We start from the raw sequence: 26,186 nt of genomic DNA, 5'->3' as shown, positions 1-26,186 counted from the left end.
TATTATCATCATCATCATCATCACATAGTCATAATTCTATTTCTATGGGTTAACACTGCAATTCCTGCCACACAGTTGAAGAAGTTCACAGAGAAGTTTCACATGAAGCAGCAGGGCTGTTTACTCCACCACCAGTTCTGCCAGTATCAGGAGATGACACACACCAGCAAGTTACAGGAGGAGGTGTGTGCTCTCCCCTACAGAGCTAATGATACTACTGATAATAACACCAAACAATAGGATCTCAGCATGTGAAGAAGCCTGGCTGTATAGAAGAGGAAGCTGACACCTGCTGGTCGAAATAATTTTTCTCACATAACTTGACAGAACCAAACTCAGTTCAATACTGTACATCATTCTACATGGGCTTTAAATAGTTTGATGAAGATGAGTAGTTAGATGAAGCAAACCTGCTGGCTGGCTGGGAGTGTCTTTATGAAAGATTCCTCACAGTCTATCATTTATCTTAGCAAGCTGTTCCACCCACATATATCAAATATTACACATTGTGGTTTTGCATTATCATTGGAGCAAATCTTATGCATTGCCCTTTGATTCTTCTGCAGTTTTCTTTATAACTTCGGAGATACTGAACGCATCAGCAAGGCAGTGGTCTGGCCAGCAGAAAAGTGACTCTGGCTCTGAAAAGACTTATACTTGTTTTTGTGGATTTCTGTGGGCATAAATCTGAAAGGACCATCAAAGAGGAATTCCACAGAACTGCAGGGTTGTCATTGTTATAAGAAATTAATCTACTTGATACATTGTGCAATGAGTTATTAACACTTTTCATATATTCAAAGAATTGACTAATTGGCTGCATTTATGTGACTCACATCCCCATCATAGCTCCATCTGAGCATAAAGGAGATTATGTGAATAGGAAGTAATTTCAGCAGTTCATCAATGCAATTAACCTCAACCTAATATTGCAAGAATGACATAAGTAGAAGCAAAATTTTCACCAGTCTCTACAATAGGCCTATCTTTGTGTTTTATTTTGAGTTGCTGCCAAGTGCATTTGGGCCCCATCAGATTACAGCTGAATCAGACGATATAACATATTATACTAAATATATGAACATAATAGGCCTATATAAAAAGGTTTCTATATCCTATTTTCTATATATTAGACACGCATTAACGCACCACATCACATAGTCACTTCAGCTGCCGTATTAGATTTTTCTTTTAAAGACATCTTCGAAGTCCATTTAAGTCATTTAAATCTCCAGTTCAGTTTGGGTGACATAAGTGTCTTTGCTTTTAACTTCGCTTTCTGCCATTGCAAATCATGTCGAGGGTTTGGAGCACAAGGGGTGTAAGTGACATTTTCAGAATTTTACAGGAGAGCTAAAACAAACTTTTCATTGATTGTTATTACTTGATTAAAAACAATATATTTGAGCAATCTACACTTTTATAGAGATTAGGCTTCACAGAATCCATATTTTAAAGAATTTTTTTTTTTTAACTACAAAAATACAACTTTTTAGCCAAAACGTCACTTACGCCTTTTGTGCGCCAACATTTTATTACCTATTGTTTGTTGCTATGGGCGTAAGTGACATTCAAAATATGATGATGATGGAATAGAGACAGAGTAACAAGCCAAAATAAGCCACTTTTTTTTTATTAATCATCATTGACAACATACTGTAACATAACATTTGTTACATTCGTACCATACTCTATACTCTAAATATAATTTCATTAAAAAACAGTAAAAGTGAGCCCATTCAAAAACAGTTCGTACAATACTCTAAATATATATAATCAGCACTCCATTGATGATGTCTTTTGCTGCTCGCCGTGAATGCGGTTCCCTCAGGCTGAACCGCTGAACACACTCAAAGCTGTTGAGCTACTAGCTGTCCTGGAACCGAAAACTCGAGGTTTCCCACATAGGTTTCCCAGCTCAGGCTCAATCAAACTCGGAGATCGGGATTACACTCGGAGTTCGTGGAGCCTGCTTTCTGGGCCTGGGGCGCGGTAAGCGAATATGTTTTTAAGTAACAGCGGCAGACTGGCTGTAGAGAAGATATGAATGGAATGAAGGCATGATGACGTAGCTCTGGCTGGGGTGCGAGTTTGACTGACAGGCTGCCTGTCCAATCCTAGCGCTTGAGGGCGGGACTTTTGCGAATTTTTCCCGGATTCCGCCTACGAAAAGCATATTCGCGCGCGGTAACGTTACCCTCCAGCAGTAACACAGCAGGTTGTTTGACCTTTCAGACTTGCCGTAGTGTTGTGCAACATGTAGCCATTTAGCGCGAACTTCAACCGGAATAACGCCAAACCGAGGGACAGCTGCTGTTATATGTTGAACTAATGCTGTTATAAATCTTCTATCGGACTAACATCACCTCAGTTGACTTAACTTACTCGCTGGTAATACCCATGTGTTAAGTCAGTGGCATACAGTTAACGTTAGTGCTTTATGAAGTAATCGCAAAGAGACATGGGCGCATCTGCTGTGGAAATGAAGCAGGGAGAGCCGCTGCTTGTTTCTGCCTAACTAACGTTAGAGCTAAGTTTTAGCGTCAAATGCTAGCAACACGGACAGCTGAAGAGTCTCTACACAACAGCCACGCCGAGAAAACAGGGAAAATGGTGAGCAAGCCGAATTATTATTTATCCCCATTATGCTACAGACTGCATTCAGGTGCTAACTACCAATTTGAACTAACGTCGTCCATTTCAATGCTAATCTTCGTATGAAATCCTGATATCAGAGAAGGAGTCTGGCTCCCAGTCAGGTTGCTAAACGGAAGCAAGCAGGAGATTCCTGTGAAGATGATGACTGGACATGTAGAAAAGTGAGTACCTTAGCAATAATGCTATACATTATACTATAATATTATAATCAAAGCTGTTGCACCAAACTCTGTCCATAACTTTGGCCGTTAACGGTAGATGCTGTCTTGCCCATTGGCACATGCACAGACTTCCATGTCTTTATTAGTGTTGGGCCAGTTACTCTCAAATTGTACATATTACTTAGTTACCCTTGTTTTAAAGTAATACGTAACTTTACAATATTACTTGGAAACGGAATGGTGTGTGATCAAATCACTATATCAAGTGCAGATTAATATACTGGAGGAAGATCCACCTGCTCGTTCCTGGTGTGCTGGTCAGCATCATAGAGTCATGCATAAGAATGGGACTGTGTGCTAGCGTTGCTGTTCGGTTGTAGGAGATGTGAATTGAAACATACCCAACTAATACTAACATCACCCAGATGTGTTGATAACCAGAAGAGGACAGTTCCTTATCCCGGCTACTTTCTAGCGGCCCTAGGACGCAAAAGCAGAATGGGATAAGTTGTATGTATACAAATGGAAACACACTGGACATAATAACGCACACAAACACCGGCACCCTTCCATAAGGTAGCGTATAATGACTGACATGACAACACACAACAGCATTAAGGGGATATTTTTTTCTGGTGGCATATTGGTGAAAGTGGAGCTGTATGTCACGTGTTATGTGACATTGTAAATGCAGTAATATTACTGGAAATCCTGTTGGAAATCCTGTTTTTCTCATACTTACTGCCTGAATATACCTCTAATCAATGGTTACTTTGTTGCTGCTAAAAAGTAATATTACTGTAACACATTACTTTTGTAACGGCTTACATTAATATATCATCAGATTGATAGTGAGTAGATGCACCACACACAAAAGGGCTGAGTTGCTTCTTCTTTTAATTTAATCTTCATTTAATATGTTCCGTTGGTAATGTTTCAAATGGAGACTAAATTAAAGGAAGAAGCAATTCAGCCCTCTTGTGTGCCATGCATCTACTTATTTACTACCAGTGTGCATGAAATTTGTTTACAATTGCTCAACCCATTTTTGGTTTCTGAGTATTAATGTAAAAATGCCTTAAAGACAAATGTTAAGAAATGTATAATTCCAAAACAGATTGACGAATCAAAATTTCCTTGATACTTTTAGATTAGCCATGTCTTTAGATGATCCTGCCAAAGTTTCAGGAGGAAAGGCCTAATGGTCTGGGGCGAGTTCACAAAAATATGATGTAGAGAAAACTGAGAAAAGGTTGCAAAATTTAACACTTCTAAACCAGAAGACCAATGGAGCAAAGATGCAGATGAATTGAGACAAGTAAATGGTGAAAGAATTTTGATTTTAAACTTGTTTTCAAGATTTTTGTGAAAATGTAAACTTACTGTAACAGTGCCACATTTAGGTCAATGAGGGTCATTTTTTGTGGTAGTGGTGGGTGGAATTTGCAACCCACCTTTCAGTTTTTGTGTGTTTTCGTCTTATGGTTTTTGCTGCACAAACAGTTTAAGAGGAGATAAATAAGAAGACATAGGAAAAGAATAATGCGTATAAAAACAATGAGGTGTCACTGCTTGGACCCCTAATGAGAATGGTCATTGGTGAGCAATGGTGCAGTTGGTATTGAAATGTATGCATTGCTTTTTCACAGGAGAAAAGAAGAAAAAGTGATAATGAGAAGAGAGACAGCCACATCTCTCCCTTCAGAAAGCCTCTGACACAGCTGAACAACCGGCCTGCATGTATGGATGGTGACAAACATGTAAATGTTGTTTTTTACTGTTAAGCGTAATCTTTGCATACAGTTTGTGTATGATTACAGTAATGGTTGCAATTTGATGCCATCACCAGGCTCACTTGTCTCCTTTCTACAGGAGGCCTTTATTCGAAGTATCCTCTCCAAGCCATTTAAAGTTCCTATTCCAAATTACACGGGTAAGACTTTTCTAGTCACTATGGCTTCTCTTTCATGTCTAGTACAATAGATACAGGCTGACTTTAACTTCTTTCTTAATGAATTACCCACAGGCCCGCTGGGAATCAGGGCACTTGGTCTAAAGCGTGCAGGAGTAAGGAAAGCACTTCACGACCCCCTCGCAGAAGATGCTTTGGTTCTTTATGAGCCCCCAGCTCTGAGTGCTCATGACCTGATCAAAGCTGACAAGTAGGTTCAAAACACATTGGAAAAAAAGTGTTAACTTGATCTCAGTCTGTACGAGCCAAGTTTGTGCATTAGGTACTGCAATTAGGAGCAGGTAAATACTGGTACTTTAAAGTCCAGCTCTCCCCAAACAGTGCTCACCTTCTGCAGGTGAGGAGACAGTTTGTATTTTGAATCCTCACTTCCTGCGTGGAGATTCCCACAAGTTAGTATACAGAAACTGCTGTAAAATTTGAAAATGTTTTGTTAATTAATAGCATTAGTGAGTGCAGTCTTCTTAAAGAGGAACTACGCTAATTTCAAAATTCATGTGTGTCATTACTCTGGTCTAAGACAGTCCAAAAATATTTGTAAACACGAACAACTCCCTCCCAAATCCTAAAACTAGAGTGCTAAAACTCAAATGTGTGATGTCATAAGGTATGAAGTCTGGAGCTGCTCCATAGTCAGTGAATGATGAAAAATGTTGAGAGTACATGGATACATTTTCTGTTTCAGAGCTGAGGACACTACAACAGAATAAAGCTCATTTGGGTATAAAAAAGAAAACGCTCATTTTGTGGGTTCACAAAATCAGGCTCCCATTAATCATCTATGGAGCAGCTCCAGACTTAACATAACAGGGGTGTTCAACTTTTTTGAATGGGGCCAAATAAGATAATGTGAAAATACCTGGGGACCAGCAGCTTCTTGTGTCATATGAGTTATTTTAAAAAATCCTTACAAATGCAACAGTTTGATTAGGGATGAGCCAGATACTTGTACGAAACAAGTATCTGGTATGGATAATGTACTTTTAATGAGCACGAGTATCTCCCAAATAAAATGTGTCAATATCTGAGCTCCTAGTGCACCAAAATAAAACATCAAAATGTGTATTTGGTAGCTGTTGTGTCATGTCTAATATAGACCAGGCAGCCAGCCACACACACACACACACACAGTGGCTCCTCCTGTTACACACATAACTGCTGCAGCTCTGTTTTCACCCGGCCGTCATACACATCCCCACACACATACAGTCTCGCCATCATCACAGGCAGCCATTGAGTAACAGTATGACTCTTACTGCTTTAATCTACACCGCTTATCGTTAAGTTTTCCTCTATCGGCTCACTCCTGCCTCTTCTTGTTGAAAATATCCAAAGTCAGCCAAGTTAGTTGGAAAACTTGGCTCGTAGAAGATGCGATGCAGTAGCAGCTCGCATTGCTCACTGCTTCCTGTTTTTTCCCTCCTCCGGCCGCAACCTTAGTTCAAAATTCAGCCAGCAGTGTGCTTTTGAGTAGAAAACAGTTACAAGGCTGAATGCATGTCTATGTTTGGTCACCTACACAAGCTGTGTCTGTATAATTACCCAGCTTCACACCATCAGTTCATTTAAAGAATTAAAATAACACTGGAGTAAAGATCTAATTACCTGACCCACATGTTTGACTGCACCCTCTCCCCCCCTCTCTCTTCATCTCTCTCTCTCTCTCTCACTCTCTCACAGACACACACATTCACACACATCTAATAATTAATAAACATTGTATTTTATAGTGTAGAAAAACATCACACAAGCAAGAAAAGGTTATGTAAGAGCTCTAGTTTGTACTTTTACTTTGTACTTACTGCATGCCTGTGTCGAAGTTTATTCATTCAAGTTTATGTTTGTGTTTTATTCTTAAAATAGCTATCTTACTCAAAAACATTGATCTGAAGCTATTAAACAATAACATATTTGATTAAAAACAGATGTTAAAAATACCTCCAGTATCTTGTGATTAAGAATGTTTTGAAGCTCAGTGCCGAGGCTGTTTTGTTAATAGCTTTCAACTGATAAAATAAAGCAACTTTAAGCAACAAGCAGGCTTAAAACACAAACGGCCGGTTTAAACCACACCCACTTTCAGTTCAGGCCCCACCCCCACCAGGTATTGATATGGATACAGATAATTTAGTTGGGTGAACAGACATAGATACAGAAAATGGTGTACTCGCTCATCCCTAAGTTTGATTTTACAGTTAAAAAGTATTCAACTTTTCACCACTCCTGAAAACAGCGACCCTTGCTGTGGACTTTCAGTTTCTTTGCTGTGGCCATGTCTGCTACCTAGCAATGTGTTTATTAAAACACATTAGTTTGCCTGCGTAGTTCCTGCTTGGTGCATGTCTATAAACTGTATGCTAGTCCTGCCATTGTGAGGTGAACAGACAAAATGCAAAGTGATCTTCTTTATTAACCAATATTGTGTGGTGGGTCACATATAATAGATTTTGAACAACAAGCTGCAGGCCACAATTGGCCCCTGGGCTGGACTTTGGACATGCCTGCCCTATGACTTCATAAGTTTGAGACTTACTTCTCTGGTTTTAGGCTTTGAGAGAGAGTAGCTCATGTTTACAAATACCAATTGAATTTTCCTTTGCCATGGAAATAACATATTGTAATTCTTAATTTAGTTCCCCTTTTAATCATTCATTCTGATTAGACATATTGATTTGTAGACATAAACTGTGCCTTCCACAGCTTTAAGAAAGTACTCAACTGCCTTTACTGGCATTGCTATATCACTGCTGGTGCTGGGAGTTGTTGTCATAAAAATGAATGTGTGACTGTTCTTTGTCTTTGCTAGAGACAAACTACCAGTCCATGTTGTCGTGGATCCAGTTTTAGGAAAAGTGCTCAGACCCCATCAGAGAGAGGTAAATCCAAGATTCCTTTTTTTATATACTTTACTGACTGAAATAAAAAATAAAATAATAATAAAAATTGCATTTATCATAACAATAATGTTAATAGTAGAGATGTAGAATCTTACATTAATGAAGCGGTCTTACATTGTTTGTTGTCAGAAACTTAAATATGAATTGAGAATTTTATGCATGACCTTGGAAACAGTAGATTGACAAAACTAACCTAAGTAAAGGTCCACTGACTAGCTTTTTCTGGAGCTTTCATTCACTTCTCCCAGTTCTCATCTGTGAGATCTGCGGTAGACCATGAGATGCAACTGAAAGCTCCAGGTAGTTTGATTTTTTATTTTATTTTTTATTTTTTTTTTACTTTTTTTTTTTTTTTAAATAAAAATGAATGTGTGTAATTTCTTAAGGGGGTGAAGTTCCTGTGGGAGTGTGTGACAGGAAGACGCATCTCAGAATCCTACGGCTGCATCATGGCTGATGAGATGGGCCTGGGGAAGACTTTGCAGTGTATCACCCTCATGTGGACCCTGCTGCGCCAAAGCCCTGATGCTAAGCCAGAGATAGACAAGGCCATTGTGGTTTCACCCTCCAGTCTGGTTCGCAATTGGTACAACGAAGTAGGAAAGTGGCTGGGAGCACGTGTTACACCAGTGGCCATAGACGGAGGTTCAAAGGATGAGATCGACAGACAATTAGGTGGTTTACCTTTCCCATCTGTCTCATAACGAGCATCTACTGCAAACATCATGGAAATCTGGTTGTTTGATACCTTGTCACTGACCAAAGTGTTGGTGGAGAGTGAACTTTAACCTCATTATATATATATATATATATATATATACATACATACACACACACATATATATATATATATATATATATATATATATATATATATATATATAAACATATATATAAATATATATATATATATATAGTACACACATTTAAATCATATTTAGATTCCTACGTTAATATACACTACAATTTAATATTCAAGCAGCTAACTAGTTTTCAGGCACATAAAGAGTGTGTATGTGAGAATTATTAACGTGGTATGCGCTTTACTTCACGATCTGTCCACATTAGCAGTGTACTCCAAGTAGTCTCCCCACCTTGCCACATACTTCTCAGTCCTGTCCTTAGATAGATCTATTGGTTTTATCTGAAAACCTTTATTATACAAGCAAATTCTTCACAATCTGTGACCACAGAGTTGTCTGACCTTCCTTCAGTGGTCTTGAATGAAAAATGCTTGCAGTCAGTGGTGTTCTTGTCAGTGGGCTCTGTGAAAATAGTCTAAATGTCAGTCTTAAAAATCAGTAGGAGTCATCATAGATAGTATGTCTAGACCATGTTCTTTTATTTTACAGAGACCCGACAATTTTAAAGCATTTCCAACAAGAGCAAGCACTTTTATATTATTGTTATTTTTTTTAATTAAATTATTTTTCCTCTAATGTGCAACACTGACAGAGAAACAGACCGAAACCTCAAGCAGAACCAAGACACTGAAATCTACCCACCTTTATTTTTAAAGCTGGATAGATTTGAATGTCATAGAATGACCGTTTAAGTGTTCACATTGATGCAAATTTATATCTCCAGAAACATGTCTTGAACAGTCTGAAACAAAAACCTGACTCCACTTTGTTACTGTTGGCCTTCTAGTTGCCCAAGTTTTTTTCTGCAATTTACAGTCATTGTAACTCTAATGGTAACATTGCTGCATGTCATTTACATCTGGCAAGTTATCCAATAGAATCATAAAGAAATACACCGCCAAACATTAAGTTGTGGCCAGACACGCAGGCTACTTGGACAATATTTGGTTTAGTAGTGTTGATTTGTTTTCAGGTGAACTTTCCTTCAATGAAAAATGTATCTTTTTGGAAACATTAAGGTTGATCAGTTGTCTGCTTATTAATTTGTCTGTTTTCTATGATTTCTAGTGAACTTCATCTCTCAGCATGGTTTGAGAGTACCGACACCGATCCTGATCATTTCATATGAGACATTTCGACTGCATGCTGAGGTTCTGCATAAGGGCAAAGTTGGACTTGTCATCTGTGATGAGGTATTTCATCTTATCCATTATACTTCAGAGTTGTCCAGGACTGTTTATCCAATGATTTAACAATATAGTTGTTTGTGGTGTAGGGTCATCGGCTGAAGAACTCTGACAACCAGACATACCAGGCCCTAAATGCCATGAGTGCTCAGAGGAGAGTGCTGATATCAGGCACTCCCATCCAGAATGACCTGCTGGAGTACTTCAGCTTGGTCCACTTTGTTAATGCTGGAATCCTTGGTAAGTAACTCCACACACACACACACACACACACACACACACACACACACACACACACTTAAAACTCATCTGGGTTATTTCTGCTGTTTGTCCTGACCCCTGTTTATTTATTTATTTTTTTCACCTTGATGGCAGGTACAGCTCAGGAGTTTAAAAGGCGATTTGAGCTTCCCATCCTCAAGGGTCGAGACGCAGATGCCAGTGACAAAGACAGACAGATTGGAGAGGAGAAACTCAAGGAGCTTATCAGCATTGTCAACAGGTGACCAATAATTAGACTTAACAGAGGCGAAAACACAAAAAGAAGCAAGTGAAGATGCTGGATGTGGAGATCCTGAGCTGATGCGGTTACTGTGGTCCTCAGTTGTGAGGCCAGTTGGATCTACTGTCAAAGTCATAGAAACGACATTAGAGATGTGACGTCTTATGATACTGAAATAAACATTCATTGTGTTGTTTGATCAAACTGCACATTGTAGAGTGTCCTTTTATTGTGACCAGTCCAAGGCACACCTGTGCACTAATGATGCTGTTAATCAGCATCTTGAGATGCCACACCTGTCAGGTGAATGGAATATCTGGGAAAAGAAGCAATAACATGGATTTTTAACAGTTTTGTGACCAAAATTTAACAGAAATACATCTGTTGAGTGCATGAAAGTGTTGGATCTTTAACTTAAATTTGTGAAAAATGGGAGCAAAAACAAAAGTGTTGGGTTAAAATATTTGGTCAGTGTATCAGTGTTGGATAAAATAACTTAAACCAAAGAATTTGCCTTAGTGTTTGGTGCATACACTAAACATACTAAGAGGAAATGAAAATAAAGGCAAAGTACTGTAAAATTCAAGAACATGAATATAGAATGTAAACAGTATAATAATAACATGGAAAAAATGCTATAACAAATATGTAAAATGTACTGTTTTAGGGTGAAATTCTAGAATGAATATTATGCAGCCTTCCTCTAGATAATTTTTGTAAACTCTTCCATCAGTCAATGTGATATAAATAACATTAGTTAAAAATAATTAAAGAGAAAAAATAAAAGAGGAGATAGAAGAAAAATCATGAAACACTGCATACAGTTGGTCATGTATTCAAAAATGATGCTGACAGCATTGTGCATACATATCTCATATTTGTGTTTTGCACCATATTTGTTGCTTAACCTACTTTGTCTTCAGACAACACTGAGTGTAAAAATGTTTAAATTGTATTTAACTGTCTCTTAAGTTAAATTCCCTCTGCAATATTCTCCATTTTGTGTCAACAGGTGCTTGATAAGGAGAACATCTGATATCTTGTCTAAATATCTTCCTGTGAAAATCGAGCAGGTTGTGTGTTGCAGGTAGGTTGACTTATTTGGTTTCTAGTAGGGCTGTGTATTGGTACTCGATACCTTTTAAGATGTACTGAGTATAATAACCCACTACCAAGTAGTATGGAAACATCTCCAGTCAAACGATACATAGTTTCATTGTTTTTGCGCCTGCAGTTTAATCTTGGATTGTCCCAACTCCCCGACAGATCAGCAAACTTTCTGTTGCTGCTGATGGAGCCACTCTCTCCCTTGCAGTCAGTCAGTTAAAAATCTTCCCCGTTAGCACAGCTAACACAGCTGCAGCAGCTAATGTTCAACGCAGAGCCGTTAAACTGTCCCAACAAAATCCTGTTCCCGACATCAAAATATATTGACTCTGTCGTTAAATCTGTTAATAACTGTTAGGTAACATTAACCGTTTGATGTTAACAGTTAGGCCTGTCATTGTATGTGTGCGGACTCTAACCAACTGTGCCTCGGTGGCGCAGAGCTTACACTCCTACAGCAGCAGCAACAAACCACACAGTTTGTGGTGTGGTGAAGATGAGCACGGTGTATTTGACAGATTTGGCAGTTCAGCATGCAGAGATGCTACCAAAATGTTATAAAGTACGGCTATACTATACGCCACTCCATTAGCATTATGGGTATAGAATGAAGTAGTCTTCTAGTTTTGGTATCACTTTAAGGGGACTGGTATTGGTACTGGTATCAAAATAGTTTAATATTCAAGATATGTTTGTCTTTTGACTGTCTCCCTGCAGGTTGACTCCTCTACAGTCAGAGCTCTATAAGCGCTTCCTAAGGCAGGCCAAACCCATTGAGACATTACAAGAGGGCAAAATAAGTGTCTCCTCCCTGTCTTCCATCACATCACTCAAGAAACTGTGCAATCGTAAGTGCTGAAACCAAATATAACAGGGAAACTTATGTTGAGGATTTTAAACTAGTTGTCTTTTAAGGCATCGGCTTTATATATGCTTATTTAGAATCATCTGCTGCTTGGTATGAATAACTAACCACTGCTCTGTGTCCCAGACCCAGCTCTCATCTATGACAAGTGTGTAGAAGGTGAGGAGGGCTTTGAGGGGGCGCTGGATCTGTTTCCACCTGGCTACTGCACTAAAGCTGTGGAACCTCAGCTCTCTGGTGAGAACATGTCAAAGCACGCCTCTGATGGTGTTAAAAAAGTAATACAGATATACAGCATGATGGCTCCTGCTGATTCGCTTTCTGCATCATCTGAACATCTTAAGATGGGCCGCCTCATTAATAGTCTCGCCACCAGACAATCAGAGATTTCCGCCTTCTGATAGTCTGGGGACACTCCTTTCTAAAGTGTGTTTAACACACCAGCGAAAACGGCCGGCAACAAAGCAAGGCCTCTTGCATTTTTGAAAAGGACACGCCTTCTCGGAAATGTGCGCTCCCCCTTTTCTCGTCCGCAAGGAAACAAACACACAGACAGCTTGAAAGTGGATGCCGAGAGATTTAACTCCGTTTTATCAAATGTGTGCTCAGCCGTAAAGAAAATATTTTTTCCAGCGGATGTCTTAGTTACAACATTATTGAGCTAACTGGAGTAGTTTCATGTCGTATCCGACAACGGAAGGCTTTTAACAGATGACATCCTGTTGTTAGCTTTGCTGCTAGTGTTAGCTGTCCCTATCAGCTGCAGCCACTGATGCTTTCTAGACATCGTGATTTCCCAAAACTGAATAAATACCACACATAGCAAGAAAAAACTGCTTTGCTAGCTCAATCATGTTGTAACTAAGATATCCGCTGGAAAAGATATTTTTTTCACGGACCGTTTAATGAGTTATTACCTATTACAGACACCGCTAACGGCTAACAGGGCTAACAGCTAACGGTTAGCCCAGCTAAACGTGCACACAGAAATAGTAATGTTTGTTCAATCATTGTGTTTATAGACTTTACAAACATTGGATTCGTCTAAACGGTGATACAGTGTTGTGAAAAATGTGATATATATATACATATATATATATATACAGTACAAGCCAAAAGTTTGGACACACCTTCTCATTCAATGCGTTTTCTTTATTTTCATGACTATTTACATTGTAGATTCTCACTGAAGGCATCACAACTATGAATGAACACATGTGGAGTTATGTACTTAACAAAAAAAGGTGAAATAACTGAAAACATGTTTTATATTCTAGTTTCTTCAAAATAGCCACCCTTTGCTCTGATTACTGCTTTGCACACTCTTGGCATTCTCTCCATGAGCTTCAAGAGGTAGTCACCTGAAATGGTTTCCACTTCACAGGTGTGCCTTATCAGGGTTAATTAGTGGAATTTCTTGCTTTATCAATGGGGTTGGGACCATCAGTTGTGTTGTGCAGAAGTCAGGTTAATACACAGCCGACAGCCCTATTGGACAACTGTTAAAATTCATATTATGGCAAGAACCAATCAGCTAACTAAAGAAAAACGGGTGGCCATCATTACTTAAAGAAATGAAGGTCAGTCAGTCCGGAAAATTGCAAAAACTTTAAATGTGTCCCCAAGTGGAGTCGCAAAAACCATCAAGCGCTACAACGAAACTGGCACACATGAGGACCGACCCAGGAAAGGAAGACCAAGAGTCACCTCTGCTTCTGAGGATAAGTTCATCCGAGTCACCAGCCTCAGAAATGGCAAGTTAACAGCAGCTCAGATCAGAGACCAGATGAATGCCACACAGAGTTCTAGCAGCAGACCCATCTCTAGAACAACTGTTAAGAGGAGACTGCGCCAATCAGGCCTTCATGGTCAAATAGCTGCTAGGAAACCACTGCTAAGGAGAGGCAACAAGCAGAAGAGATTTGTTTGGGCCAAGAAACACAAGGAATGGACATTAGACCAGTGGAAATCTGTGCTTTGGTCTGATGAGTCCAAATTTGAGATCTTTGGTTCCAACCGCCGTGTCTTTGTGAGACGCAGAAAAGGTGAACGGATGGATTCCACATGCCTGGTTCCCACTGTGAAGCATGGAGGAGGAGGTGTGATGGTGTGGGGGTGTTTTGCTGGTGACACTGTTGGGGATTTATTCAAAATTGAAGGCACACTGAACCAGCATGGCTACCACAGCATCCTGCAGCGACATGTCATCCCATCCGGTTTGCGTTTAGTTGGACGATCATTTATTTTTCAACAGGACAATGACCCCAAACACACCTCCAGGCTGTGTAAGGGCTATTTGACCAAGAAGGAGAGTGATGGAGTGCTGCGGCAGATGACCTGGCCTCCACAGTCACCGGACCTGAACCCAATCGAGATGGTTTGGGGTGAGCTGGGCCGCAGAGTGAAGGCAAAGGGGCCAACAAGTGCTAAACACCTCTGGGAACTCCTTCAAGACTGTTGGAAAACCATTTCAGGTGACTACCTCTTGAAGCTCATGGAGAGAATGCCAAGAGTGTGCAAAGCAGTAATCAGAGCAAAGGGTGGCTATTTTGAAGAAACTAGAATATAAAACATGTTTTCAGTTATTTCACCTTTTTTTGTTAAGTACATAACTCCACATGTGTTTATTCATAGTTTTGATGCCTTCAGTGAGAATCTACAATGTAAATAGTCATGAAAATAAAGAAAACGCATTGAATGAGAAGGTGTGTCCAAACTTTTGGCCTGTACTGTATATATATATATATATATATATATATATATATATAGCTAAAAGCTCTGCTGGTTTTCTACCTGGAAGTATTTGTAAACAACAAGGTGATTCCCTCTAACGTTATAGTCTGGCTGGACGGATGAGTCATGGCCTTGTAAAAGATTATGCTTGTTTCTTTTAGTTGGCGAGAATGCGTCACCACAAACGCGACAAACATCCACTAACTTTGACGCCGTTTTCTGCAAGCACGGCTGAGCCATTTTGTGCCTCTACACGTGTTTCTAGTGGGACTATGTTTACAAGCACAAGAGTTCAGCGAGCCACCGAAGGACCGCCCTGTGGATTTACTATTGGTTCTGCAACGTAGGGATTTTTTTTAAACTCTGAAATTGTATCCGCCCATCTAAACACAAAATCAGGGAGAAAGTCATCAGTCTTTAGTTAAGCAAAGCGTCTAAAGACTTGTGAGTCTACCTCATTAATGGCTTGGAAAATTGTTACTGCTTGTATCATTATTACATTAATTTAAGTAGAGGTTATCAATAATTCTGTAGTCAGTTGGGATGGGGAGCTGAGGGGCAAACCCGTTTTCATACCGTTTTATTGATGGATGGCTCTGTCTCTGTGTGGGACATTACATGTGGATAAAGTTTGACTCATACACAACCTGCCAAAGGTTTAAAAAAACAACAAACTAACCGTAGCAACTAACAATAGTTTTGTATGTTTAGTCCATTATTTTTACCAACCATTACTCAAGGCATGTTTTGGTAGCTGGGCTGGCTGCACCTGCATGTTGCTGTATGTGTCTGCATTTATTTTTTGTTTGCTACAGCATACATATTGGCTTGTAAATCTCTCGTCCTGTGTTCTCCTTTGAGAAAAAAAAAATCAGAAACCAAATGAAAGAAATTTGTATTTAATATGTTTTGGTTTCATTATAATGTCCCTTGCCTTTGCATTAATTTATCTTAATACCTTTAATTGTCCATCTGGGTAGATGGAAAACATGTTTCCATACAGACAATCCAATGGTTTTGTTTTAAACCGCATTTGCCTGAAGCAGTAATGTCAGCATCCTGTCACAAGCAGACAGTCACACTGACTAACAGCCAGACAGTAGCCTGTTACACAACAGTCACATATTCTGAACAACATATACTTGTTTTCCTACTAAAGACTCCTTCCTGTCTGACTTACAAACACAAAGAAACAGCTTGTAAAGAATGTGGTGAAATATGGTTAAGAATTAGATGGTAAAAGTGGCTACAGTCAGTATTCTTATGGATCACTTGACTAGTTGTATGTGAAAGGTGTGACAATTACTCTGCAGTTCTCCTCAGCACTATGGAGCTTTTTATTGTCCTTCAGCGTGTGAACCTTTCAGATTTTGGTTCAGTCTCAGGGCTCTCATCAGTCTTGTTTCCTGCAGCAGAAAGGCAGATGTTTACAGTAAAAAAAACTTCTGACAAACCTCTGTACACTTTCTACCTGGCACCAATCAGCTGTTAGAGACTAGCTGGTGAACATAGTGGAGCATTTAGCAGCTAAAGAGAGATATTTTTCTCTGGAGTTGGTGGAGACCAAAAATAGAGCTAAAAGGAGGGTTAAAATATTTTCAGGTGGACTCATCCACAATTCCAAATGAATGCTCATTTTGTGAATGTTCAAAGATTTGCAAGTTTGTCATAAAATCTTTTTTCTGTTGCCTAGATTATTGTGTTGCAGTTCTCTAACATGGACTGTTTGTTCAAGAAATTGTTTCCTTTGTTCCAGGGAAAATGCTGGTTCTTGACTACATTCTGGCGATAACGAGGACTACAACCAGTGACAAGGTGGTGCTTGTCTCCAACTACACTCAGACACTGGACCTCTTTGAAAAGCTGTGCAGATCCAGAAGGTGCTTTTTGGCAAACTGCCATTTAATTATGTCTTTATATATATATAGTTTATCAGTTAAAGTGAGCAACAACCTTTCTGTTGGTCTTTACAGATACCTCTATGTTCGACTGGATGGCACAATGTCTATCAAGAAAAGGGCCAAGATCGTAGAAAGATTCAATAGTCCATCTGTGAGTTGGAAATTCTGTTTTAAATCATACTCACTGTTCACTTTGAAAAGCAGTTGAACAACATCTGAATCCATCTGTTTCTCAGAATCCAGAGTTCATATTTATGCTGAGCAGCAAGGCTGGTGGATGTGGCCTGAATCTTATTGGTGCTAATCGCTTGGTTATGTTTGATCCTGACTGGAACCCAGCCAATGATGAGCAGGCGATGGCAAGGGTGTGGAGAGATGGCCAAAAGAAGACCTGCTACATCTACAGACTGTTGTCGGTCAGTTCACAGCTCATGAGGTGCAGACATAAAGCAGATCATCACCACTGCTTAATGTCTATTTTAGGTTTTAAGTGATACTCAGTAATATTTTCAGATAGGAAAATAAGTTTTTAATGCCTCTGCCCTGGCTGTGGCCAGAGGCATTATGTATTTGCGTCGTCCGTCTGTACACTCATACATCCCATTCTTGTGAACCCGTTATCTTGAGAACATCTTGAAATTGGAATTTCCTCTGATTTAGCACAAACATCCAGTTGGACTCAACAATGAACTGATTTTTTTTCCTTTGGGGTTGGACTCAGTGATGAACTGGTCAAAAGTCAGGGTCAGTGTAACCTTGCATGTATCTCATTTTGTGAAGGTAATATCTCAAGAGGGCTTTTAAGGAATTTTCTCAAATTTGGCACAAACATCCACTTGGACTCAAGAATGAACTGAAAAGAATTTGGTGGCTGAAGGTCAAAGACGTCACAAAAAATGGTTTGGGCTGTAACTCAGGAATTTGTACAAAAATTATGACAAAACTTTACACAAATTACCAATAGGATAGAATTATGAAGTGATGACATTTTAGATCCAAAGGGTCAAATGTCAACTTCACTGTGACATTATAATGTTCTGCAAAAGTACTTTTCTGGCCATTGCTCAGCGTCATATCTCAGGACCAGAATGGGAGACATTTTGTCAGATACTGAATTGGTGACCCAAATTTTACGGTGTTCACCTTGAAACTGTGCTGATTGTATAGGTCTTCTGTGCTGTCGGGGGAGGATGTGTGTGAAGCATCCATGTCCTCACAGACATGGATGTAAACTGTTAGTGCAACTTTACAGGCTGCAGTTGTAGTTTCCTACTGATTTAGTTGTTCAGCAAAATTCAGGACTTCATAATAGATTTGTCAGAGCAGCAGGAAGCTGCAGACAGCTGGTCTGCATAGTTTCGTCATTTGACGTGTGTTTGTGTGCTGGTAGACTGGGACGATTGAGGAGAAGATCCTGCAAAGGCAGGCCCATAAGAAAGCCCTGAGCAGCTGTGTGGTGGATGAAGAGCAAGATGTAGAGCGTCACTTCTCTCTGGGTGAACTCCGAGAACTCTTCACTCTCAATGAGGAGACCACCAGCGACACACATGACAGGTAAAAAAACAAATTACTCTCACAAGTCATTTATGCTGCTCACTCTGAGAACTGAACTGCCATTGCCAAATGGCATGGCTAGCAAAGACTACCACATAATCAAGAATAAACACTTGATTATGGTGAGTGAAGTGTCAAAAATCGGTGCCTGGAAGTGGGCCTGTAGGCTCCCGACCTTGAACCTCTTGTCTCTTATCAGGTGTCCTCAGATGTCGATTTGGTACCTTAGGCTCAGCTGGCAAATACTTAAAGAAACACTGGAAACAGGCAAGGTCCGATGCAATCAAGTTTAATGTGTCAACAGGCTTTAACACATACAACTTAGCGAGTCAGACTCCGGAGTGTGACTGAAAACCTGCTCTCAGAACCCTGGTTTATATGCTGGTGGAGATTCAAATGAGTCTCCACCTCTTTTTGCTAATCTTTCCCTCTTAAGACCAATTCTATTGGTGGAAAACCTTTCTTTGTGTCCAATTCTGATTGGGCCCATTTTTAATGGTGTAATGCAGCCTGGAATTTCCCAAGTTTTCTTCCCTTAGATCTGGTCTCACTTTCACTTTATTTTTTAAAAAACATGTGTATTTTGGGGACTTTTCTATACAGTCCTCAGTGCTCTTAGTCTTATGCAAGGTGAACCTTCAGAGTGCAATCTGTGAATGTGTGTATGTATTACAGCATTTAAGTATGTGTTTCATCATTTAACAAGACACAGTGTGTTCTTTCAGTAGGTGCATACAACATGATTACATAGTCTGGTGCTATGGTGCTATGAGTACTTTGACACATACAGCAATATTTTATCATATTAAGTGCAGATTAAAGAGCTTTATAATGCCTTGTACGTAAAAAACATGATCATATAAGTTTCTTAATCAATTTATACATCTTAACCTTGCTGCTTGATTTGTTGGCACAAACTTTTACACTACATGAGAAATGCTTGTTTTCTTGATATACAGTATATTGTACAATGTTTAGGAATGTAATAATGAATAATAAAAGAAAATTTAAATATCCGAAATAACACGTAAAAAAAACAAAACAAAACCTCAAAATAAATAAATAAATACAAAAAAATAGACTCTCAGTTTCTCACTCTCAGGTGTGCAGTTAAGTTGGTCGTATTCACTCTTTTTGTTGAGATGGTTTTAGAACAAACCCAGCATACAGGCTCGTCCAAATTACTGGGCTCCCCTCTGTCATTTGGTTTAAATCCAAGACACTCCCACACAGGGGCCGTGGTATTTGGTTTAGGAACAAGTTCCATGTCTTTCTCTTACGCTCAACTCTCTCTTTTTTTTCTCCGCCTTGTCTCCCCCTCACAAAGATTGCACTGTGTGTGTGTGTGTGTGTGTGTGTGTGTGTGTGTGTGTGTGTAGCCCATAGCCCCGCCTCCCCCACAGAGACAAAGACACTCGATGACAAGAGCTTTCCCTCCATTCATTACGCTAATGAACCAACTCACCTGGCTGCCAGACGATGCACAGCTGTGAACGCTCTTGTCGTCCAGTCTCTTTGGTGGAGAGAGACGAGGAAAACAAACACGCATGAATATTGCAATTAATCATGGCCGAAAAAGTTACCGTCTCCCTTTTTTTAATTTACCGTGCAATTAACTGACGTATCACTTATTACAGGCCTAATTGGATGTTTTGGAAAAGTAATGGATTTTTAGGTGTAATGAAATAGTTGCAGTAATCTTCCACGGATAACTTTCCATGAGACAAATTTGGTTGACCATCATGCACCTTTCTCCATTTTCTCCCTGCCTTCTTTTTCTCCCAGTCATGTATACCTGCAAGTTTGAATTATTTTTGACTAGAGTTTGAATCTGATATGTTTGAAAACGCTGGGCAAGTGAGGCAAGAAATTTGAAAAAAAATACATATACAGTGCCCTCCAAAAGTATTGGAACAGTGAGGCCAATTCCTTTATTTTTGTTGTAGACTGAAAATATTTGGGTTTGACATCAAAAGATGAATATGGGACAAGAGATCAACATTTCAGCTTTCATTTCCAGGTATTTACATCTGGATCTGATACACAACTTAGAAGATAGCACCTTTTGTTTGAACCCACCCATTTTTCATGAGAGCAAAAGTATCGGAACATGTGACTGACAGGTGTGTTTTGTTGCCCAGGTGTCTCCCAATTACATTGATTATTCAAACAATAAATAGCACTGGATGTCTGAGCTCAGTTTCAGATTGGGTACGATAGGTTTTGCCTGTGCAGACTGCATTTAGAGGTGGAACCAACATGAAAACCAGAGAGCTGTCCATGGGTGAAAAAGAAGCAATTGTTAATCTGAGAGAAGATGGACAATCAATCAGAGCCATTGCACAAACATTGCCCATAGCCAGTACAACCATTTGGAATGTCCTGAAGAAGAAAGAAACCACTGGTGTACTAAGCAACAGATGTTGAACAGGTAGACCAAGGAAGACATCAGCAGTTGATGACAGAAACATTGTGAGAGCTGTAAAGAAAGACCCTAAAACAACTGTTAGTGACATCAGCAACAACCTCCAGAGGGCAGGAGTGAAGGTATCACAATCTACTGTTCGCAGAAGACTTCATGAACAAAAGTACAGAGGCTACACCAGATGATGCAAACCACTCATTAGCAAGAAGAATAGGAAGGCCAGGCTGGAATTTGCCAAAAGGTACAGAGATGAGCCTCAAAAATTCTGGGAAAAAGTTTTATGGACTGAAGATTAACTTTTTCCAAAGTGATGGAAAGGCGAAAGTTTGGAGAAAGAAAGGATCTGCTCATGATCCCAAACATACAAGCTCATCTGTGAAACACGGTGGAGGTAATGTCATGGCTTGGGCTTGCATGGCTTCTTCTGGGATGGGCTCTTTCATCTTCATTGATGATGTAACACATGATGGCAGCAGCAAAATGAACTCAGAAGTCTACAGAAACATTTTGTCTGCTAATTTAAAGAAAGATGCAACCAAACTGATTGGGAGATCCTTCATCATGCAGCAAGATAACGACCCAAAACACACTGCCAAAACAACAAAGGAGTTCATCAGGGGCAAGAAGTGGAAGGTTTTAGACTGGCCAAGTCAGTCTCCAGACTTCAACCCAATAGAGCATGCATTTTACCTGCTGAAGAGGAGACTGAAGGGAGTAACCCCCCAAAACAAACAACAACTGAAAGAGACTGCGGTGAAAGCCCGGAAAAGCATCACAAAAGAAGAATGCAAAAGTTTGGTGATGTCAATGGGTCACAGGCTTGATGCAGTTATTGAAAGCAAAGGATTTGCAACTAAATATTAAGTCTCATTCACTTTAATCTATTTTAAGTTTATATGTTCCAATACTTTTGCTCACCTAAAAATTTTGTGTTCCATTACAAATAATGCTATCTTCTAAGTTGTGTATCAGATCCAGATGTAAATACCTGGAAATAAAAGCTGAAATGTTGATCTCTTGTCTCATATTCATCTTTTGATGTCAAACCCAAATGTTTTCAGTCTACAACAAAAGTAAACGAATTGGACTCACTGTTCCAATACTTTTGGAGGGCACTGTATATATATATTACGGGTCCTTTAAAAGTCATGGAAAAGTTTGGAATTTTGTCCATGAAAATGCGTGGGAACTTCAATGCTCAGTGTTATCTAAGCAGATCATACTCTCTTTTACACCGGGTATCTCTGATACAGTACAAACTTCTTTTCCCCCCCAATTTCTAATGTTCACCTTGTGAGAGTGTGTGAAAATAAAATCTGTATTGAAATCCTTGATCATAAAAAATATGTCATTTAACATATTGGTTGATATAATACTGGATGTCTGTGACTGCTCCAATTGTTTCAATTGGTTTAACCCTATGGGCCCGAACGATGCGTAGTGCGTCCAAATTCACACCTGTTCTTCTATGTGGATTTTCTCCGCGACCGTGCGTCATAGCGAGAAGCCACGCATATCACTTGAAACAGCTGAATCATAGCTTTCTGACAAGACTTGTCGGTAGTCCAATGTTTTCACAGCGAAAAAAATGCTAAAGTTACACTAAAATTATGTATAACAGAGCTTTCATACAGCTCTGCACACACATTACTCTTGGATGGATTACTCGCGAATGCAGGCTTGTACAGAAATGCCACGCATATCACATGAAAGCGCAGGAGCAGAGCTTTCCAATGATACCACACACATCATTGTGCTGTCATCGCATCACGTTATAAATCCATATCAATTGTCTACAAAATAAAAACCTGATAAATTTCTTTACAACCCATTATACAGATCTTGTTATCAGTCACTTCATATAGTGAGGAATATCGTATCTTACCATGTCTTAGGCTTGCGTGTGTTTCTCCCTGTCTATCCACATTTGTAGTCCGGCTTTCAAGATGCAAATATCTCCATATTGTCCAGTTGACACTCCATCAAACTTTGTATGACAAGACCAGCCACTTCACCTTTGCGCACCCAGACAACTGTAGCCTAATTATGCAGTCACCATATACATTGAGGGGGACATGTGTCCCCCCCACCAATGCCCAAAATGCCCCCCCAATATATAACTGAAACTGAAAAACAACAACAAACTTTGTTTACTGCAAACAAAGTGGCAAATATTATCTTGGAGGACATCATTGCACTTGGTTGACTATTTTTCTATGATCTTAGATGTAAATATTGCATGTTGCTTTCAGATAAAACACATTTTTGACTTGTGAATGAGTCAATGGAATTTCTTGTAATAATGAAAAAATACTGGCAATCATGTCCGCCTGGCACAAACCACATGTTTTGGACAGCTGTGAAGTGACAGAATGTCCCAGCATCATGGTTCTTATATTGCCAGATTCCAGAGAGTCTCCCTTCTTCATATATGGCAGAATATGTCATTTTCCAACTTGCTATGCTGAGATACATGTAAAAATGTAAGAATTTAGTAACACAGATTTGTTTTTTTCATTGATATAAAAATTAATATAAAATACAGGCACATAGTAGGACATGAAATGAGATTGTCCTGAAAAAAACAAGATATAGCATGTGTATGTAGCCTTTAGAATGACTGTGATATGAGCTTAAAAGTAAAGGCAGTAAAAATACCCCAAAAACGCCTAGGGCCCGTAGGGTTAACATGTAAGTGAAATCTTTTAAGTAGAAGTGAAAGTCACTTCATTAGGAGTCAGACAGTGGAAAATGTGCAATCTTGGAAATATATTGGGTGAGTCATTGACTCATAACAGAATTTTGAAGCAAATTGGGAAGCTGCATGTAAAAAGGGGTACCAGCTCGTTGTGTTTGAGGAAGGTGTCCTGTTTCCACATTTACAAAACAATGATGACCTTATTCTATTGTAATTTCATTGAATTGATCTTATCTTCTTCTTTCTTGTCATGGTTTGGAAACCTATCTTTGAACAACAGAAACTCTCTGAGTCAAATAGCTATATGGTCTAGTAAGTTGATTTGTGAGTCACAGCTTGACTCAGTGTCCCCTGTACACCAGACAGCAGATAACAGGCTCAATTTTAAATGACTTCCAGCTTTTGCACAGTGAACTTCAGCTTTCTGGACAAAGGTTGATAGTCCTAAGGCATACAACAAAGCGGTATAAAAACTGCTTTGTTCCAGCAGCCATCACTCAGATGAACAAGTCTTGGCAACACTGCAAAGATGCTATAGAAGCAAATTGTAGTCTTTATTTTTTAGTGATGAGTACAGCCTGACTACTTTTATCATGCCTGTCTATTCTCTGTGCTGTTTTAAAACGTGTTTCAAGAGGGAAGCCTTGTATTTTACTGCTAACCAGCAATTAAACCCCATGTAATAACAAAAGCAGTTAGATAGCAGGATAACAATGGAAACGAGAGAAAGAAGTTTGAAAAATATGACAGAAATGAACAAGATAGATGAAGAATTGCAAGGTGCAGAACAACGTGTTACTTTGGAAGCTCTAGTTAGGCTAATTATGTCTTTGTTGAATGATGATACTTATACCAATTCATGTCATTATTCCTGTGTTCCACCAGAGAGAGGGCTAGTTGCAAATTGTTTTTGGCAGTTTATGTATCCCTATAGATGAGATGACATCTGAAGTGCTCAGGATAGTTTCCTTCAATTTTGATGGTATACTTTACCCAATAAAACGCAGAACGCACATATTGTATACTTAGAAGAAACACATGTAGATGATAAAGAGCATGAAAAACATAAAAGATGGGCTTCACAAACAAAGGAAGGAAGGAAGGAAGGAAGGAAAGAACTCTGAGGCCCCATAGGGGTCCCAGACCCCTGTTAAAGACCCAAGGTTTAAAAAGTATTCTCAACAACAGATTGGTCTTCTAACATGAATAAATGTGTTTGAAAATGTATTTCGGACAGCAGGACTTCAGTTCCACACTGTAACAGTTTTTTCAGCTCTTATGTAACACTTTTGTAAATGAAATTTGCCCACAAACAGAGCGGAACAGGAAGCCTTGTATATCAATTTCCAGGCTGTTGATCACGCTAATGATGAAACCTGCTCGTCAACAGGTGAAAGGAAGTGTGTGTTAAATAAGTTATGGCTGTATTGTTATAGACCTACCCATTTTAAATGGGGTAAAATGCTGTGGAAAAGTTGTGAAAATTCAATGGTAAAAATGTGTGGGAACCATGGACAATGTATGATCATAATGTATTTCATTAGCCCCTCTTCCTCCCTCTTATGGTATTGCTAGGTTTCGCTGTCGTCGCTGCGTGAATGGCAGGGAGGTTTGGCCTCCAGCAGATGAGTCTGACTGTACCAGTAACCTCTCCCAGTGGAACCACTGCTTCGACAAGAAAGGCCTGAGGGACCAAGTGTTAAAAGCCTCCTGGGATGCTGCTATCTCCTTTGTCTTTCACCAACGCTCTCACGAGGACCAGAAGGGTGTGTTATAGCATGAGAAACTCAAGAGACTTTCTATCACACCACCATGTGTACTATATATCCTGATATTTATTTGTTGTTCAGTTTTTCTGTTGGATTTTTTTTTTATTAAACCCCAAAAAATAAAGAACAATGACTAGTAGGCTCTCCATCATGAATGCAGCACCTTCTTGGGCAAAAAGTGTTGACACTGGTAATGGATTTTTCAGTTGTGACCAGTCATCTTAATGTACCCGTCAAACTATGGTTTCGTTGCACATGTGCAAGCTCACTGTTGTGTGGAGGGAAGGGGGAACTGTTGTCTGTGCTACAGTAAGAGCTGATTCTCACCTGTCTGACTCACAGCTGACTGTAAGATGTTTGAAGGTTTAGTTTCCCCACAGCAGTCTGAAAGCAGCTGGATTGACATGTATTTTCCATCTTGCACATTTGGATAGCACAATGCACACAAATACCAGCACATTCAAGTACCTCATAGTGGTGACTGGTGATGCCAGTGTTACAGGGTTCCTGCAGATTCTAAAAAGGGTTAAAAGGGATTGAATTTATTCATCAAAAAATAAGGCCCTTAATTTGTATTAAAATGTTTTAAAGGTCCAATGTGTAGGATTTAGGGGGATAAATTGGCAGAAATGGAACATAGTATAATAAGTATGTTTTCTTTAGTGAATAATTACCTTAAAATAAAAATCATTGTGTTTTCTTTACCTTAGAATGAGCAGTGGGAGCGTGTCCTAGTTTATGGAGATTGCCATGTTGCACCACCATGTTTCTATAGAAGCCCAGAGGGGGAAACCACTAGCTTAAGAGAGGGCCATTGGTGTTTTTGCATCGGCCACCATAGTTAGAAGCCCATCTACAACAAACGGTGTCAGAAACTGCTTTCATCAGTGTTTT

At 39.4% G+C, this 26,186-nt stretch overlaps 1 protein-coding gene across 3 annotated transcripts; it reads left to right on the top strand.

Moving 5' to 3' along the window:
* The first annotated feature begins 1,823 nt into the window (after positions 1 to 1,823).
* Positions 1,824 to 25,447, top strand: rad54l (RAD54 like). 3 transcript variants are annotated; one of them, XM_033621150.2, is made up of 18 exons: positions 2,075 to 2,613; positions 2,736 to 2,819; positions 4,469 to 4,579; positions 4,692 to 4,752; positions 4,846 to 4,981; positions 7,598 to 7,667; positions 8,075 to 8,363; positions 9,620 to 9,744; positions 9,828 to 9,978; positions 10,114 to 10,240; positions 11,253 to 11,327; positions 12,065 to 12,195; positions 12,339 to 12,449; positions 16,702 to 16,825; positions 16,919 to 16,997; positions 17,083 to 17,262; positions 18,237 to 18,400; positions 25,099 to 25,447. In XM_033621150.2, exons 1-18 carry the CDS (start codon positions 2,548 to 2,550, stop codon positions 25,298 to 25,300), a joined length of 2,286 nt encoding a protein of 761 aa, XP_033477041.1. In that variant the 5' UTR covers positions 2,075 to 2,547; the 3' UTR covers positions 25,301 to 25,447. The 3 variants fall into 3 exon arrangements, with proteins under 3 accessions (XP_033477042.1, XP_033477041.1, XP_078025209.1); XM_033621151.2 differs by lacking the exons at positions 2,075 to 2,613; positions 2,736 to 2,819 and adding an exon at positions 1,824 to 1,992; XM_078169083.1 differs by lacking the exons at positions 2,075 to 2,613; positions 2,736 to 2,819; positions 4,469 to 4,579; ... (1 more) ...; positions 4,846 to 4,981; positions 7,598 to 7,667 and adding an exon at positions 7,708 to 7,988.
* The last annotated feature ends 739 nt before the right edge of the window (positions 25,448 to 26,186 follow it).

The sequence above is a fragment of the Epinephelus lanceolatus genome, chromosome 6 (assembly GCF_041903045.1).
Source record: "Epinephelus lanceolatus isolate andai-2023 chromosome 6, ASM4190304v1, whole genome shotgun sequence".
NCBI lineage: Eukaryota > Metazoa > Chordata > Actinopteri > Perciformes > Serranidae > Epinephelus > Epinephelus lanceolatus.
This window is presented reverse-complemented; position numbering and strand designations above follow the sequence as displayed.